The sequence below is a fragment of the Rhyacophila brunnea genome, unplaced genomic scaffold (assembly GCF_057557595.1).
Source record: "Rhyacophila brunnea isolate RB1 unplaced genomic scaffold, BYU_Rbru_1.0 scaffold_24, whole genome shotgun sequence".
NCBI classification, from domain to species: domain Eukaryota; kingdom Metazoa; phylum Arthropoda; class Insecta; order Trichoptera; family Rhyacophilidae; genus Rhyacophila; species Rhyacophila brunnea.
Genome location: NW_028232904.1, coordinates 9,624,893 through 9,645,534, shown reverse-complemented (window position 1 = coordinate 9,645,534; position 20,642 = coordinate 9,624,893). Strand labels below are relative to the sequence as shown.

The window sequence follows — 20,642 nt, the reverse complement described above, 5'->3', positions numbered from 1 at the left end:
CACGATCTATATCTGAAGATGCGTATTATCTCCTTTTTGGATTCTTTCGCTGTCGCAGCCATATCTGAATCAAAGAAATTATACTAATATAGGCAATATCGTGATAAAAAAAACCAACGAAAACCGGATAAATAACTATCAAGTAATAATGCCGACCGTATAAGCTGTACGTACATATATTAATATAGCAGTAAAAATGTGTTAAAACATTAAAACAGTTCATTCAAAAATAGGTCGTCAAAATAACATGTAATTTTTTGAAAACAACCTAACAAATTCATCGGCTAACTTAAGGAATTTTGTTCAATATTTTATTAAATTTTGAACAAATACCAACAAAATAATATAGTAAGGTTGATCTATTAACTATCGATGATGTGAAGAAAAAAAAACTTACCGGTTACCAGTTAGATAATTTTACGAAAAACTGAGCGTATATGTTGCAAAAATCAGTTGAACACGTCTGGACAGGTTCGCGAATTATAAGTTTTTGTACTCGCTCGACAACGTCTTAGCGATCAATCTGAAAATACCATTGTCCTTTTCACTCCTTTGACTCATCGTATGCGTTGTTTCATATTCGTCACCAGGCTAGGTAATATCGAAATATCGAATTGAAAATGTATCACGATATTACCTATATCACGATAATACATCCCCTTACCCTACATAATATTCTTTTTCAATTTGTGTTTTGAGTCAGGGTATGGACCTAATAGGTTGAGCAAGTGGCTGACATCCATTTCTCGTAAAAACAAACTCTGTTAATACACACCTCCACCCTGTGGAGGCCCATAATATGATTTTATTAAGGTGATACATCAGTGAAACGGCAAATAATTTTCAACTATAAGCGCGACGAAATTTTGGACTCGCTCGATTCTGAGAGAGAACGTCGAGCTGGAAACACGTCACTTTGTTTCGTGATGGCGACTGGCGTATTAATTCTTAAATCGTGTAAAGATGACTAAAAACGTTACCCATTTACTTTAAAAAGAAAACATGTCAATCAATATATTATTATTGTTACTAATAGAACAATAATCCGACGTATGTTGGATTTATATGACAAATTATATTTCGTTTGGCATGCGTTATTTGCACCCGCGACCCGCAATCCGCGAATCGCCTAGCCATATTTTTTTAGACTGTGCCTCAACTGAGGTACAACCTTAAGATATGGACATGATCGGAAAAAAATCATGCCCATCACCAGGAAAAAAAATATTCTTAGAAGATAATTTTTTCGATACCACAAGCAACCAGAAACTAATTTAATCGTGATGCTGGGTTAATAAACATGTGAAACTATTCTTTTGTGATTAAATTAAATGTGATTTTTAAAATATTCGTTATTAAAATATTGTACCTAATGGCTAATATACATGTAACTGTTTGGCTACTAATCTGCATCTCTGTATTCACGCATAAAATAATATTTAAAAAATAAGACCAATTTTCGTGTTTAAATAACAATAAAAACAATAATTAAGTACGTATATTAAATTGTTTGCCTTTTTTACATAAACAATAAACACACCTCAGATTCTAACTAATAAAAAGATTGGCGGATCTATAAAATAATATAGAACTTTCCACTTTCATTGAAATTTAAAGTTGATTTAAGTAAAGACCCTTCCTTGTCAGCTGATACCATGTTAAAAATTTGTCTTTTTAATTTTCGTCATTGCGTACATAGTATTACAAAACATCTGCAAATCGTTTTTATTTGCATTTTAGCTTGTTTCTCAGTTCTTTGTTTAGCTGACATCTATTCCCTGTTGTGCGACGGATGGTCATGTGAGCCACCAAAAACTCTATTTCCTGCTTGCCGCCTAGTGAATGAACAAAAATCGTTTATTAATCATAACAATTGGGTGATATTTTTCTGAAGTTTGGATGTTTTTATACGTTGGCAGCACTTCCGATCTTCATTATGGCAATATTATTCTTAAACGTCAAACGACAAACCAGTGTTGCCATATCTACTGAAATTTCACTCATTTCAGTAGATCTACTGATATTTTTTGCCAATACAAAATTTTTGATTTTTTTTCGAAATTCAAGAAATCTACTGATATTTGTGTTTCTCCAAACTTGAAATGATTTACGCACGACCTTTTTTGATATGTTATACTTCTAAATTGATGTAGGAAGCATTGTAACTCTACCCAAGAGCGCCATTTTACCCATGAATATCATCATTGTTTACAATAAATTAATATTATTAGTTATTGTTATTCTTATTAGTTTTAAATCATATCTAATATACTACATTTTCCAAAATCTACTGATATTTTATGAAATCTAATGAATTTTTTGTCAAAATCTACTGAAATTTTAAATTTTGACTTGGCAGCACTGCGACAAACGTCAAAACACGCTTCGAAAAGTTCGAAGTAGGATGGCTTTCGATTTTTTCGTCTGCAAACAAAAAAGAAATAATGAATTTATTTGTTATCTGAGTCATTCAGGCTCAATTTTCCGTAAAAAAATACGCGGCTTTATATAATACATCCGTGTAAAACCCACTCCGATCGTTATGGCTTCGAAAACGATGGGAAAAGACCTGACCACCGTATTACCACAAGCTTGGACCAATGTAATTGCTTCCACAACGGATAAAACGGTCACTATTAGATGCAATATAGAAAGTATGAAAGACATAAACGATTGGGTAATAGATTTCGGTAGAAAAACGCAAACTCGATGGAACGCGAGGATGTGTCATACGTCTAAACGAAAATTCGTCTGCTCGTAAGTAAATTATGATTTTCGAAATTAAATGAGCCTTCATAAGAGTGCTTTTGGTTATAGTGCCTCAGATGGCCGCATGATCATATATCTTTTTTTTCGGAAACAGTTTATCCCATGTAGACAATTATATTAAATATAGTCGAACTCGGTTATTACGATCCTGGACATAGCGAGATCTCGGATGTAATGAGAAAACATTCGTTGACATTTTAGTTAATGATTTTCTCCATACATTTATTCACTTTTATAACGAGCTCCTTATCAGATATACCGAGCTAAAATATCGTAAATTTTTTTCTTAAAACTGTTAATCTGTCGATCGTTTAAAAACATTTCGACCCTAAGCAATAAAATCCGACCGGACAGGATGCCGCCGGGGTCGGATTAAGTTTATGGCACTAGTTAAGTGCCTAAGTACCTACCTAATTGATGTTTTCGCCGACAATAGTGAAAAAGTATCCACGCATATGGTTGAAATTCCATGTAAAAAATCCAAGGTTTGCGAAGTCAGTACGTACCTACCAGCGTTCATTACAATAAACAACTTCGGTACTGTTTGGTTATCAGGAATACAGCGGAAGACACATTTTGAAAATACCCGATATACTGGATTATTTGTTAGTTTGGGTTAGGTTAGGTTTGGTTAGGTTAACCCAGGGGAGGGCAAACTGCGGCCCGCCGGGTATTTTTTTGCGGCCCGCTATCATTAATTGTACTTCTGATTACGAATAACTTTATTATATTTTTTTAAAAAATATTGACAATAGATTAAAATTTGAAGAATTTGTTGTTTCGTTAATGTATTATCTCAGTATGTCTTCCTTGCGTCTCGTCTCACACTATGTAACCACTATTTTCTATGTTGAACATCGTGACACATTTAAATACTTTTAACTCTGCGTTGCAAGGAAAAAAAAATATATGCCCACGATATGGTGAAGAGTTTGAATGGATTTCAATTAAAACTCAAGTTGTTCCTTCGACAAATATCGAATAAGAACGTGGACCACTTTCCAACTTTGAAGTTGCTGAATATACCAGAATATAAATTTGAAGAATATGGTAAAATATTAAAGCTCTGAATGACGAATTTTTACAAAGATTTGGTGACTTCCGAAAAATTGAGACAAGTTTAGCAACAGTACGCGATCCATTTTCAATAGATATTGATAGTGTACTGACAGAGCTACAACTTGAGATTATTGGTCTGCAGTGTGACACTGATTTAAGAGAATTGCATCGTTGTGAAGATATATTCAAATTTTACAATGCCCTTAATTCAGACAAATTCGAACAACTTAAAGATTATGCAAGAAAAATGTTCGTTGTTTTTGGATCAACCTATATATCGTCGTGGTAAATGCAATAGGTCGTATGTCAAAAAAATTTCAATTTTGTTTTATTGCACCATAGTGACCAGCCCAGTCATCTACACCATCTCCAATAGGTCTTATGTCGTTAGACCAATAAGAAGTCGACTATCCCAACACTTGCAAAAAGACGAACCGACACGTCATTGATATTGGTCACGCCAAACAGTCGTATGTCAGAGCTCATCATAATGATAGTAATGTTTTTGTTTATTTTTATTCCTCGTTCTTGACTTTATACTAAAGAATTCGTCAAATAATACGATGTAAGTAATTTACCAATCACTGTTTTTTAAAATCTACTTTATAATTACATTATTGTTGTCAGATTTAGTAAAATTTTCAAGATTCTTTCTACAGATAATCTAACATTACTTTTTGTCTCAAACTAAAGAAAAATTCTCCGACGTATATATGGACCGATCAGGGACAGCACCAATTGGAGAAGAAGATATATTGCTGAGCTCTACGGGCTATACGAAGATTGCAGCGCAGTTCAATCAATTAAGATTGGGGGACTGCGATGGCTAGGTCATGTGCACCGTATGAATGTACGTACGTATGATGTCCGGCAATCCAATCGGGCGTAGAAGAAGAGGCAGGCCAAAGATTCGCTGGTTGGATGGAGCTGCCAATGACTGCCGTGTTCTAGGGGTACCAAATTGGAAAGCGGCCACACTGGATAGGGACAGGTGGAGGGAGCTGTTGGAGGAGGCCAAGACCCACACCGGGTTGTCGTGCCCCTGATGATGATGACTTTTTGTCTCATTTATTTATTGTCAAAGTAATTATTTGTTCACCAATCACGATTGACAGTTTTAATAAGACACTGTTTATTTAGTTAAAAATTATTTAGTAAAAAGCTATTAAAATGATTAATGGAAGGTGTGGGCGGTACTTGGTATCTTTAGCAGTCAGCAACATTACTTCACCGGATACTAATGGTAAGAATAAATAAGATTATGTCGCCACAAATGTGGAGTGGAGATGATATTTTGCTGAGATGCATTAACGATTATCAAATTTAAAAATGATTATTTTCTTCAGGACCTCAAATAACCTGTGAAGTCGTAAGAACCACTGACTATATGGCGTTACAAGTTGAACCTGGGAATGCAGCGGAACTCGAAATCTTAGTCTTAGAGCATCCATTTGAAATCACTTTTCAAAATATTGGTTCAGAAATAGAACTCGATTTCGCTGAGGTTAATAATACTTTGACTATCAAAACTCCAATTTTAGAACAAGCAGAATCATTGCTGAGGCAACCTTCGGACATAAAGATAGCAGAGAACATTGTATCAACACAATCATCCCTGAGATAAAATATAGATTGTGATATGACGATGACTGAACATCTAAGTGGCCCTGAACATTTACTATCTGATATCAGTAGTGACTCTGAAGCTCTGTATCAACCTGAATCAAATCAATCAAACTCATCAGAAGACTTAGAGGAGTTTGCTATGCAGTCTGACACCCATGGTGACGAACCTACTGAGCAAGTCAATCAAAGAAAACGAAAAGGGCAAAGCAATAATTGTAAAGAGTGGAAGAGGCAAAAAAAACTCTCAACTGCTTAGACTATAGATACATCTCAACTGCTCAACTCAACTCAATCAGCTCAACTGCGATTGCTAGGCAAGTCTTATGCGGGTTTTGAGAAGCATGAAGAGTCCGGCAAGGGCGGCAAGTATAGACAGACGTCTAAAAAAGATTCTATGACCATAGGTCCACGTTGTGGTGGGCATAGTGACATGCTCAAAAGGGTGGGCCAAAAATAGCCTTTAAGTGCGATACAATCAGTGATGAACAACGCAGCTTGCTATTCACAAATTTTTGGAAGAAAACAAAATAATACTACCTACCGTTTAAATAAAAAAATTACTTTTCTAAAAAAAAGTATTCTTTTAAAACTGTTCTTTTTTCTTTTAAGTAGGTATTTACCTGCTCTGTTTTATGCAAATACATAATTAAACTATGATATTTTTAAATAAATCTTTTTAAAAATTATTGTGTGTTATTTTGAATATTAACTTTTAATCTTTTCTTTTAAACATTGAAATCGTTTTTATACAAGTGCCTAATTAAACAGAGATTTATAATAAAAAAAAACTTTTTCATTAGTTTAAGCTTACTTTTTAAACGTTTATGTACAAGTGTATAATAATATGTCTATATTAATATAATATTATATTTTGTTTCATTATAAATACCTAATTTTAGTGTTTTCAATTTAAGTATGTTTGCATAAAAATTGGACTTATGTCAACAAAAGTGGCCAATATTGACGATCAAATAGTTGTATGTCAACCTAACTTTCTTATTATTCATCTTACATCAAAATGATGATAACAGTCTTAACAGGGAACAAATTCTACTAAGTAAATAAATTTGTGAAAAAAATCGGTGCATTGGGGTTAAGATGGGATAGTTTTTTGTCTCTCCTGAAAAGTTTGGTATCTTTGACATACGACCTATTGCATTTACCACGACGATATGTGAACAAACATTTTCGATCATAAATCTCAATAAAAATTCTTTACGATCAAATATCTCCGATGCCCATTTACAAGCAGTTTTGAGAATATCAACCACAAAATAAGTAACACCTGAATTTGAAAAAATGTACAACACTTTCATTCTTCTCATTATTTTTATTGCAATGTTTATTTTTCGTGATAATAAATAGTGTATATCTAAAAATGGTATTTTACTTGCGGCCTGCCGCTCATTTTGAATTCTTGAATTTGGCCCTCCGTCCAAAAAGTTTGCCTGCCCCTGGCGTTAACCTAACAAATAATCCAGTTTATCGGCTATTTTCAAAATTTGTTTTCTGCTGTATTCCTGATAATCGAACAGTATCACAACTTCTTTTGTAGTTTATGAATGCCATGCCATACTTGTTTCGGGGAAAAATTCTAATTGTGTATTTTTGTTTGAATTGCGACTTTTTGACCGCTCATTGAACAATACCTATTGTCTGAAATAACGAGTAACGCTTATAACGAGCAAATTCAGTCCCGTCTTCCTCGTAATAACCAAGTTCGACTGTACCTTTTTTCTGTCGCCGCAGATCCAATAATTATTATTAATTTAAAGTTTGATATTTTCATACAATTTGATGCATCATTATCACACACTAAGATTAGGTTGGGGTAGATTAAGTTAGGTTGGGTTTGGTCTAAAAAGTAGGTTATAAAAGGCCATACGGTCATCTGCGGCACTATTACTTTGCTTTTTTATAATAACAGATTCTTTCATAAAGAATAATCATTAGCCATATACCCAACCCATTGGGTCCTTGCTCTGGATCAAACAACATGTTACGAATACAAGGGGTGATTATCATAGAGGCTATAGAATAGATATCAGCCAGGGTCGTTCCACTGCTGGATAGACGCATCCCCTAGCTCCCTCCACTCAGCTCGGTCCCTAATTCTTCACCGCCACATTCATCTACTGAACTTAATGAGCTCGTCTATCCAGCGGATTTTAGGGCAACTGTAGGCGTTTAGTGCCCCTTGGATACCACTGTATGACGACATTTATCCAGCCCATTGCTATTACATCTGCATAGCGACCTCTATCACATCGCGTACTCTTGTATGTTTCCTTATCCATTGGTTTCTTTGTGATTGTTATGCGTTATGCGCAACATGCATTTTTTCATGCCACGTTGCGCGACTCATAATTTTTGAATTTTTAACATTAATAGTCCATGTTTCACATGCATACGTGGGCGTTGGTAGCACATATTGGTTGAACAGTTTATGCCTAAGACACAATAGGCCCCCATAGACGGACAGTTCTCGTAGCAGTTTGAACATGGCACAGACAATAACTGTTCAATAACTGTACGTTAGTGGACACACCACAGATCAGTTTAACTACCCCATTTAAATCTGTCGAACTGTCAACAGACGTGCCCATATACGTACAGTTATTATCTGTGGCAGAGCAAGTGTCAAAAACTATGGCGGTTAGGTTCGCGGAGATATTACACAGGGGTATTGTTTCAATTAGTTTTAGGTAGGGTATACTTGAACGATGATACACGAATAATTTTACTTTGAATTTATTATGGTTATAATTGTTTTTATTAGAAACAAATTGACATAAAATACACACCTATGACGTTGGTAAAATAAATCATGATTTCGCTAGTGGATTGTGTATTTTATCGATTCACCGAAACAATATTATACACATTCGTGTAAATATAAAATGTAATCTTTTCTTTTGAATAAATTATTCCCTTTAATGGACAGTATTAATTAAGTAAGAAAATGGTAATATTTATAAAGCTATTGATTTTATATACAATAAATTTAAACATGCCACAAAATTATATTTACATCAATTATCAGTATAATAATTAATTACTATGATATTATTTAAATATATACTTAAATTTTATTTAGATTTACCGAGATTGTCATTCACAATTAGGTATATTAATTTATGTTGTGAACGTCTTAAATTAATAAGTTTTAATATTCACTACATACAATAAACAAAATTTGAGTACTGAGTTATTAGTCTATATTTTCACAATAACTTTCATTTTAACATTTATATTATATTGTATAAAATAATATGTTTACATAAATAACTATTACTTTGTTTTACTCTCGTAAAAATAAATAAAATATAATATTTGCGATCTCCGCGTACATAATATTATTACATTTTTAATGTATTATAAAATATATTATAAAATGCAATAACAAGCAACACCAGCCGTAGTTGTATCGCGCGGTATATTCTACTTTACGTTACCAACATCTAACGTCACCCGAAAACTTTCGGCTAGTTGAAATTCCAACAGTTTTACAAAAACACGGGAGTAGGGGGTCGCTGGCAGTTTGAACATGGCAAACATCTGAAAGGTCGAAAAGTGTCCGTCTATGGGCGCAGCAGATTATCTACCAAAGATAACTGTATAGTTATTAACTGGCATGTTCAACCTGTTACGAGAACTGTCCGTCTGTGGCCGGCAAATGGGAGGTCACTTTTGAAGATATTATTTATTATTCAGGCCTCCAAATACACGCCATGCCAGTTTGGTTCTGCGAGCAATCTTGTCATACATACCACTGTTAATTGACATTTGTTGTCAAAGATAGACATAGTTGTTGACTCACTCGATTTGAGTGCCATTGATAAGGATTGCTTTTGGTTCAGCAAAGCAGTTAATCATTACTTTTGTCTTTCGTACACATTTTCAGGAAAAAATTATGTATGTAAGTCGAGGACCGGCTATATGTGTCAATTGAGAACCATTTTAGTTAGGTTATAAATACTATGTTAGTGCATCGCTCAAGATGATTGTCGGTATCTTTAATGTCAACTAACTACAAAGTAATGTAGTATTAATGTTCTTACGATGGCGGCGTTGCTTAAGCGTTCCCAGGTTCGAATCCTGGGTCTGGGAAGTAAACATATTGTTTTTCAATTTGTGTATGAGTCAGAGTATGGACCTAATAGGTTGAGCAAGTGGCTGACATCCATTTCTCGTAAAAACATAATCTGTTCATACAAACCTCCACTCTGTGGAAGACCATATCGTCACTGTTCTGGCAGAAGACACTAATTCGAATAAATGACATATTGAGTTAGTACCAAAATGTTCCTTATTTCAAACTTTACCGTCTGGAAACCTTATTAATAAATAAGCAGTCTTTATTTTAAAGTCATCCTTTGTACGATTACTTAATAAACTCACATGATAGACCATTATTTCAAACTTTTTAACAACTTCAAAGTCAAATTACTCAAAACTAGTATTCTCCAGTTAGTGTGTTCTGCCAGAATAGAGACGATATGATCTTATTAGGATCGGACATGGTCGAAAGAAGAAGAAGAAGAATGTTGAAATAGCATAATAAAATAGTGTAAAATTATTATTATGACGTGTTCATTTATTGCTTGGTATTTAACATGCAGCAATTCCGTCACTTCAACGTTGTCATGTTGCACCATTAGCTTTCTGATGAAGCCATTCCCAAACACCTTTCTCGCAAATTTGTTCTGTGTATAGTAAAAAACTCTTAGAGCAAATGTTTTCTTCAACTTCTCGATTGTCAGAAGAATTGCTTTTTGAATTGAAGAATTGCGAATTGATGAATATGGCATGAATGTTATATTGTAGTATATAATGTATATTATAGTGTATACCTAGTTAATCCATTTTTATACATTTTAGGAAAGAATTTGTGTGTCACCATAGCAACTATAATAAAAAAACTCAATTGGCTAGTGAGAAAAAAAAAGCATCCAAAAACACGCACTGTCAGGCCAAGATTCGAGCCAAAGTCAAATTGTACACGCAGAACACCAGGTATACGGATCCCTTTGTTCTGGTGAGTATTGTTTTTATCTTTCTTCATATATCAGCTTTATAATATTTTTTGTGTTTAATGGCTTGCCTCACATTAGCATTTGTATAATATGTTTTCTTTATTCCCAGAAAAGAATGTGCGGCATAGTCGTGGTGGAGTTGGAACACAATCATCTCCTGGGTACACCGGATTCCCTCCGTTGGCTGCCAGCTGACTATAAGATCAAAGACATGTTTCTCGGCTATTACAAGTCGGGCAAGAGGATCGCTGAGTCTTGTCACTATCACCAGAGGATCCTGAAGGCGCAGGAGGAGTGCGAGGTGGAAGGCTGGCTCCAGGACGGAAGGATCAATCCCAACCAGAGGATAGTCAGGTCCTGGCACGATCAGTGGAGGCATATGAATGTGCCTATTGAGGTAAGTGACGACTTCGACTGATTAAGAAAAAGTAACATTCAGTTTTGTTTGATGAGAACAGTGTACACAACTTAGTTCTAATATTCAACCTTATTTTAATCTAAATAGAATAAATTTTTCAACCGCATTCATATTTTGTTTATGAAAAATTGTAATTTATATGAGGCATGTCCCGTTTATTATTACAGTCAAACTCGGTTATTACGATCTCGGACATAGCGAGATCTCGGGTGTAATGAGGAAACATTCGTTTATAATTTGGTTTATGATTTTCTTTATACATTTATTCATTGTTATAACGAGCAACTTATCGGATATACCGAGCTAAAATACTGTTAATGTGTCGATCATTTAAAAACATTTCGACCATAAGCAATAAAATCCGATCAGACAGGATGCCGCCAGGGTCGGATTACGTTTATGACACTAGTTACGTGTCTAAGTAACTACCTAACTGGTGTTTCGCCGACAATAATAAAAAAGTATCCACGCATATGGTTGAAAAATCCAAGGTTTGTGAAGTCCGTAGGTATCTACCAGCGTTCATTACAATAATCAAATTCTTTTGTAGTTTATGAATGCCATGATTGTTTCGGGGATTTTTACGATGGTTTTCAGATTTTTATTTTAGTCTTTTTGTGTAATGTGACCTCTCATTTAAAAATAACTATTCTCTGATATAACGAGTAACGCTTATAACGAGCAAATTCAGTCGGTCCCATCTTCCTCGTAATAACCAAGTTCGACTGCATTTACTTAGAGGCCAACCATAGATTGAAACCGTATGCAGTTTAGAACCGTGTGTCATACTAACCTTATGATTTCTGTTCATGAAAATATATTTTCACTAATTTCGTAAGTGTAAGTGTATGGGTTTAAACATAAACGGATACAATCAGATGCTTATATTATCCTTTGTGACAATATAATTCGTCACTGTTCTGGCAGAAGACACTAATTCGAAAAAATGACATATTGAGTTAGTTATACCAAAATGTTCCTTATTTCAAACTTTACCGTCTGTAAACCTTCTTAATAAATAAACAGTCTTTATTTTAAAGTCATGCTTTTTACGATTACTTAATAAACTCACATGATAGACCATTTCAAACATTTTAACAACTTCAAAGTCAAATTACTCAAAACTAGTATTCTCCAGTTAGTGTGTTCTGCCAGAACAGAGACGAATTATTTCCATGAACAGAAAGCATAAGTTTAGTATGGCACATGGTTTTAAACCGCATATGGTTTCAGTCTATGGATAGCCTCCTAGACCTGTGCTACAGACCAATCAGGTCCATGGCTGATTGCACAACCGTCCTCCAGGTATCTCTATCCCGAGCTCTCTCTCCAATTGGTCACACTCTCTGTGTTCCTCTCGACGCTTCCTGCCTATTTCCTACGGAGGCGGCCCAAGGGCCGAGTGCCTACAGAGGTTCCTTCTTTGTTTTCAGGGGTTCTTTCTTCATTCTTTTATGGAGAGCTCTAGAGCCATCGCATCTAACAACGTGACCAGCCCATCTGAGTCTTCTCATGCCCTAAAGACATTGACTACATTCGTACGGATGCGTCACCTTTGGTTTTCTGTAACCGGTTGAATATTCTTTGGAGAATTTTTCCAGGTTTGGCATTAAAACAGAGCTATTGGTTTCACGGTCACATTGTATACCTGAAATTTTGTCTTTTTGGATAATAGCTTGGACCTGAATACTCTTTAGTGCGGAGTACGCTGCATTTTCACTTTACCATCTGCTGGCAAGTTCTAGATACATGACGTTCTTTTGGGAGATGGTTAAAAACAGCAGTGCTTTCAAATGTTGAGTTACCCACCACAATGTTCATATTATCACCGGCCTTCTTCGCGCTTAGGCGGAGATGGCAGACCGTGATAATGTCATGGCCAAAAAAGCGGGTGTGGGAGACAGAAACGCACCGTGTGTGCTGTTGTTGCTGGTTTATTATAAGTCGTTAGGGTATTGTCGTTGGCGGTGGGTAGAGGCGGTTTTTGCTGGCTGTTGGCTTGAGAACTTGTGGCTTGGGATGCTTGATGCTTGCTTGGCGCCGACGCGGTATGTTTGGCTGGAGAATTGGAGATGTTGGCTGTTCGGGGTCCGAGGCAAGAGAGAGGGTTTGCGGCTTGGCGTGCTGTCGACGCAGTCTTTTTTCTGGCTGGGCTGGAAGTGGAGATGCTTGTGGCTGATTTGGCGTCCGAGAGGCAAGAGAGTCGGGGCTTGCGGCTTGGCGTGCTGCCGACACGGTCTTTTTTGCTGGAGAATTGGAGATGCTGGCTGTTCGGGGTCCGAGGCAAGAGAGTCAGGGGCGTCAGGGCTTGCGGCTTGGCGTGCTGCCGATGCGGTCTTTTTGGCTGGAGATTCTTGTGGCTGGCTTGGCGTCCGAGAGGCAAGAGAGGGCTTTTTCGCGCCCATCCAACTGACAGATCCGCGGCGTCCTGGCGCTGTCGGTCGCGATCCTCCCCGTTTTACCGACAGATTGACTAGTGGCGGCGCTTTCAGTAGACCGCGTCTGTTTTGGCGGGAGCGCGGACGAATTTGAATTTTGGATTTTGAGGCGGGCTCCGCTCGGCCGAGGGTTGCGAGAACTGCGAAGAGTGGACGTAGGCTGTGGTGTTTTGGGAAAGATGATGGTTCGGTCCACCCTTTGAGGTGGTCTCCTGTGGGAGACCTTCATCTGGTATCAATATGTTCACGCGTAGATCTATTGTTAGTAGGCGTTAGGTTAGAATAATCCTAAAATAAATCTAATACTGAGTAGGATATGAACACACATTCCGGGTGAGTGCTCTTAATCGCGCTTTGTAGTGCAAATAATTCACTATCTGATATGTTTCAAATTCCATCAAGAACTACGATCTTTCTAATTTAAATCCATGAACCTAATGATGTACCTAACTAATTCGATTTTAGATGGCGTCAGGAGTAATCATAATTTTAGTTTTGATTTCCTTGCACTAATAATTCAGAAAAATATTCAGTACTTAATAGAGATTTGTAATACGCAAGACTAAAATGTAGCATTCTATTTATTGAAAATACATGACTTATACGTATTAGATAAACCCTAGCTAAAGTCTGAGACTGAGTCAGTTTCAAGTCGGTTTCAAACCTTCTTTCATTTGTTGGATGAGTGCTGTTAATCAAGGTACATTTTTGATTCTTAAAAATTCCGTAAGTATGTATTTTCTATAATCAATATCAACTGAAAAGTTTAGGATTCGTTCAATTTTGTCGTAGAAGCCCGATGAGACTGAAGTGGTGAGACCAAAACGGAAGCGAAGAAAACTAAGTCCTTTCAGGCCGAAGCCTTCCAACCAAGATGCAGTGGAAGTCGGCAAAATCGACTATAATGTGGACGGCTCCAAGCGAAAAGTGAGTATGGAGCATCGTATTAGAACATAGATTTCTTGAAAATCAAACACATTTCATCGTAAATGAAAACAAAGATGGACTGACCTCGAGATTGACCATACCATGGGCAATAACTGTACGTTAGTGAGCACACCATAGATCAGTGCAAACTGCCCCATTAAAACCTTTCGAACTATCAGGTTTGTGGAGATAATACATAGGGGTAACCTAAAAATTGGTTTTAAGTAGTGTATACTTGAACGATATTGATACACGTATAATTTTAGTTTCTTAGATATTATGACTATAGTTGTTTTTATTAGAAACAAATTGACATAAAATACACATCAACCTGCTACTCAAACTCGCCATCTACAGGCAGCTTATCTCATCGAATCAAATCAGTTTCTTTATTCTGTACATCTGTTTACTTTTTATTTCCGTATTTCACCGCCGACAATGCCGCCACTATGTATGTACAGACCTACAAACTTATCTGTAGAATGGCCAAAAATGGAACTACGGACTACCATAGGACACCATTTTGAAAATTTCATTCGAATGTCAGATTTTGTCCAGTTACAAGTCTTGATTGGGTAGTTTTCGACAGTGACTCCCCCTTCCCATTCTTCAGATAAGTTTGTAGGTCTATAAAATATTTGAGGCTTTCACGGTTGTTTTTTATCGTAGTAGATTTTTGGGTTTCCACCGTGTGTCCTTCTTCCTTCTTTACTCAATGTTTTGGGCTCGTTGCAGAGGCCATTATCAAGAGATGATATGTTTTATGATGAAAATGTAGTGTAGGTATGTGAATGTAAACGTTGCTCTAGGAATGTCAAAAGGAATCCGATTAGCTAAGAGCAAACGTTGCTCAGAGTAATCTGTCAATTGTTACGACCAGGGATACCAGCTCGAATATTGGATTTTGCTGATAGTGCCGGAAGCCATGACGTTTTTAACCGTAATCCATCATCCCTATTAATATTTGCAGGGTTTCTATGGTTTTTCAATGGCCTCTTTTACCAATCATGCGAAATATCCTTTATTCCGACCCAATATCTTGCTTTCAAAGTCAAATTTGTGTCCTGTATCCATCGAGTGCTCGGCAATTGGCGACATTGTGTAATGTTTAAGACGGTATGCCCTCTCGTGTTCACTCACACGCTTCTTTACTGTTCTAGAAGTTTGGTCTATATACTTTTTTGGGCATCCGCGACAGCTTAACTGGTATACACCTGCCGAGTCTAAAGGTTGCGAGTCCTTTGCTGGTCTTAACATATTTCGGACCTTTGTCGATGTTGAGAAGATTGTTTCGATTTCATGTTTCCGAAGTATCGTGGAAATCGTATCAGTGGTGTTTTTGATATAAGGTAAAAAGGCCCGACCTTTAAACTGTTTCTCTTCCTCCTGACTAACTGGGTTAAGGTTCATCATAAAACATATCATCTCTTGATAATGGCCTCTGCAACGAGCCCGAAACGCTGAGTAAAGAAGGAAGAAGGACACACGGTGGAAACCCAAAAATCTACTACGATAGTTTGTAGGTCTGTAATAGAATTTTTAAATAATTAATTTTCTTTTGTTTCAAGAAAAACGAATCGGCTCCGAAGAAACCAAATAAAAAGCTACCGAGTAATAAACCAACCGCAGCCGTGGAGAAAAATGCCACGGAGGAAGCTGCACGGGAAAAAGAGTCTAGTAGTAATATTACAGAAAAGTCAAATTTTAATTACAATCTGAAGGGAAATTGCAACGGTACAAAAACTATCGAAAATGCGATACAGTCGGAAGACATTGAAGTGATTGAGAATGTTTCTAACAATAAGGTGACTATTGAAAATAGAATAGAAATAGAAAGTGTAGAGGAAGGAAATAATTTTAATAACAAAGAAATTAGTCATGCAGACATAAGAACCATTCACACTGATGGTTATAGTAATATAGAAACTGTTGACGGTATGACAGGAACAGAAAATAATGCAAATTCTAAAAAACAGAATAATATAGAACGGGATATGAATATTTACCCAGAGTTAGATATTTCCAAAGGAGTCAATGATCCAAATCAGAGACTTGATTCAGATATTTTAATCCCAGATAGTCCAGAATTAGCTCAGGAGTCCGAATGGAGTGCTTATATTAAGGTCCTTGTGCAAGAGATGAGGAAGATAGACGGACTGATCTCTCAGCGAATTGTCAAAGAGAAATTCAACAAGGTTTTAACGATTGCTCTGTCCGGTGGTTATGAATCCAGATATTCGTGGTTGGATGAATTTGGAAGTTAAATTGGTCATGTGGAGTCATATATTTATAAAATTGAAATAAATCAGACATCAATCGCTGAAAGTATGACATATGTATTTTGTTTAGACGATTAATCTTGTTGGTTTCCCATGAGGTGGTGATATTGCCAAAATTGAATTCATTCGTGTATGTTTTACTATCAGATAGCATAATAATAGAAATTGTATTAATTATACCATACAATTAGTTTCATATAGAATTGTGTAGTTTATGCAATTTTTGTATGTCTCAAAATCGACAATGATTCTTTAATGTCAAATGGTTCAAGCCAAGTTCTTTAATTTTTATACAATAGACTCTATGACGATCGGTCATATAAATGCCGAAAAACCCGTTTCTTATGTTGGCGTCCTGTGTCACAGGGTGTCACAGAGTGTAAATACGATGTCGTAGCTGTCATACAATATGTATGTATACTGTCGGAATGGCATAGATATGATCATAGACACTAAATCGCTCTTAGCATATCGTCGGTGTTTTATAAAAAGGGCGTATCAACTATTTTGGCGAAATCGAGATTTTAATGAAAATACAATATGTACCCCACTAGCTTTGTTGTGTAAAAGCGGAGAATTTTTATCTCCACAGGAAAGTACTTAAAAACGATAATCGACCAAAATTAAATTAATTAAAATTACGAAATAAAAAGCAAATGTGACATATTAGGCCTTTTAATAATACCTATTATAATGACAGTATTCTTTCTAAGCTTTATTATAAACGTGTTAGATATTTATAATCACCTACAGGTAAAAAACAAATAAATGTCAAAAGTTAAAAATCCTCCTCCTATAAAGTAGCATTTTGGTTAATTCGCCCTTTTTACAAAACACCGACGATATATGTGCCCGATCGTCATATAGTCTATTTGAACCTTAACAGTAAGTATTGTTTTCATTTTTAACCTGATCGCTGCCAGAGCCGAGTTAACTCGTCAAAGCATGTATGTCGCGTCAGGCCATGGACGAGTTAACTTGCGGGTTCTTGTAAACGTCATAACTTCCGAATACACTGTTTGTGTATATTTTCTAAACCAATATTTATCATTTTAGTGTAAAAATATTCACGATAAACTCGAGAAACATGTTGATTTGGTTAAGTTTTCACAAATATTTATCATTCTGTTCCTATTTCATATATTTTTAAGGGATTTATTTTATTCCAAAAATAGCTGGCCTACAAGTGTCCACCTAGTAAAAATTGGCTGGCAGTGATAAGGTTAATATTGTGCTATTGTGGAATTACTAATACTCGGCAAAGCTGAGGCCTGTATATTATATTACTCTGATGTGTCTGTATTTAAAATTAATTTAAGAATAACTATGGTCTGATTAGTTCCAAACCAAAGATTAGTTTTTATTTATAGCTATAAAAGGAAAGCTAAATTTGTGATACTTCAAGTTATTGGAGAAATGTATAAATTGTAAGGTTGCATAGCAATCATTATGTCTCGGGATAAAACAGTGTCGATTCTTATATTCTCAATGAATTTTAAACTAATAACGAATATAAACGAATAAATAAAAACACATAATTTTTGATTGGTGTAAAAATTAGTCATTGAAAAGTTGCATTATCCTGAATTCTTTGATTTAAACGTCATGATGCGTCAGTTCGAAGAACTTGCGGTACGTGCTGTGCACCACTATATATAATATGGTCGAAATTATATTTATACTTTAGACACAGTGTTTGTAAAATGAGTCAAGTATGTTTAGATTTTGTACCGCAAGTAAGAACCAATAAACCTTTTGATTCTTTATATTTGAAACCAAAAATTCCTAAAATCATAAACCCGTGAAATCCTAAATTGGGTTTTGCCGAAAGTGTTCTTTTTGGACATAATATCGTCGCCCCAAAACCAAAAGGGCACATGTGCAATTTTGACGGTTTTGAGTTATGAAGGCAGTTTTCTTCGTAATTTTTTTCTCTACATTATGGGCAAAACGGCATTTGTGAAGCAAAACCCATGAATTCACAATTGAGCAAAGAAAATAAATGTTACTTGTGTATTTGTAAACTTATCTTCATTTAATGTATAGGAAAAAGGTAACATGTACACGATTTTAGGAGCTATGTGCAATGTTTACAAAAATAATATAGGAAAAAGGTAACAAGTGTAATTATTTAAAAGTGAGTAAGGGCTTTTGTACAAAAAAAATAATTTTATTGCAGAAAAAGAGCATTTATGAAATTTGTGAAAAATTTAAAAACATATTGGCAGCGGACAAAGAGGCCCAAATAAATATTTTGGAAGATCACAATAAGCGTAAAGTGGACGCTCGTAAATCAAAAGATGAAGATAAAGCTATTCATAAATGCATATAGGAAAAAGGTAACATGTGACTTAAAACGTCTTAAAAATCAAAAATTGACAAATTATATAAAAAAAAAAAATGCATTTCAATCTTGAGTAATTAGGTCACCTGTATTCCAAATTTCATTTCAAAATATTAAGTAATAACCGCTCCACGATTTTTTTTCACTCCAAAAACACTTAAAATGCGTTTTTCTCAAAACTCAATTTATGCACAAGTGCCCTTTTGCTTTTGGGGCGACGACCTATGCACCAGTTCTCACATACAGATATAATGTTTTTTGGTTGGCATGTGCACAAATATAATATGGTAAGTCATTTGAACTGATTTAGCATTAATGCTCTTTTTCCGGAGGAGAGTTCAATTATTTATCAAAATTCTATCGTCAGCATGTTGCGTGATCGTTGTAAATATAAAGACGGTAATTTATGTGCCAATTATTTATTGAAATTTCAATATCCTTACTGTACTGTAACAAAAGTATATTAGTCTATGACTGTAACGATAAAGAATAATTAAGAAGCTGAGAATTGAAAGAATACAAGTGCATTGGTTACCAAGTTAAGTAAATCAACTTCAAAGTTAAACATCGTCGTTGAAACTAGAAAATTGTGTAACTCCAAAAATGCTTCTTTACAGGAGGGAGAAAAAACATTATGGTTTTGTATACAAATATTTATGGTTATGGAGTTAAATCATCCATGATTTAACAATGTTACAATTTTTTTGGAAGACGAAAATTTAAACAACGACAACAAGAAGACAATTTGCATAATGGGTAGATATTAACAACGGCCGCTAGATGGCATTCAAAGTCAATTTTCGGTTAAAACAGATTTACACATTTTTCTAGTTTCAATGACGATATGCGATTGTACATTCTACATAAGTGTTTTCAACATTCTATAAATGAGGTCTTGTTCTCAAACGATCCATTATTACTATTCCAAGAAAAAAAATATTAATTTTTCTTATCGTCCAGCGGCATAGCTAAAAAATTCGCACTTTAACTTCATGTTAGTATTCATCATCATCATCAGGGGCGCGAGAACCCGGTGTGGGTCTTGGCCTCCTCCAACAGCTCCCTCCACCTGTCCCTATCCAGTGTGGCCGCTTTCCAAATCGGTACCCCCAGAATACGGCAGTCACTGGGAGCTCCATCCAACCAGCGAATCTTTGGACTGACATCACTCTCTTTGCTGGTTCATTGTCATTCATACGGTGCACATGACCTAGCCATCGCAGTCCCCCAATCTTAATTGATTGAACTGCGCCGCAATCTTCATACAGCCCGTAGAGCTCAGCATTATATCTAATCCTCCAATTTGTGCCATCCCTGATCGGTCCATATATACGGCGGAGAATTTTTCTTTCAAAGATGTTCAGGGCTCGTTCATTTCGCAGAGTTAATGTCCAGGTTTCCGATGCGTAGGTGAGCACTGACTTTACAAGTGTCTTGTAAAGAGTGCTTTTAGTTCGGCGAGATAGTATGCGCGACTTAAAATGTCTTAACAGGCCAAAATAGCATTTATTCGCAGACATGCTTCTCTTGTTGATTTCTTCTGTAATATTCTATATAATTTCAATATTTCAAATTTAATAATAATATAATTCTATATATAATCATGTTAGTATTCAGCACCATAAAATTCATGTCTAAGCTGACAATCAATCAAATCAGATGGTATTTATGTATACAAAATTGAAATTATTCCACCATCTCGACATCCAATTGCAAAATATGAAGTTTATCATCACAAATTAATAT

General features: G+C 35.6%; 1 protein-coding gene across 1 annotated transcript; it reads left to right on the top strand.

Moving 5' to 3' along the window:
• Positions 1–2,375: 2,375 nt before the first annotated feature.
• On the top strand, positions 2,376–18,935 carry LOC147069011 (uncharacterized). The gene is made up of 5 exons (XM_085951615.1): positions 2,376–2,757; positions 10,336–10,492; positions 10,600–10,887; positions 14,139–14,273; positions 15,842–18,935. Exons 1-5 carry the CDS (start codon positions 2,543–2,545, stop codon positions 16,535–16,537), a joined length of 1,491 nt encoding a protein of 496 aa, XP_085807741.1. The 5' UTR covers positions 2,376–2,542; the 3' UTR covers positions 16,538–18,935.
• Positions 18,936–20,642: the final 1,707 nt, after the last annotated feature.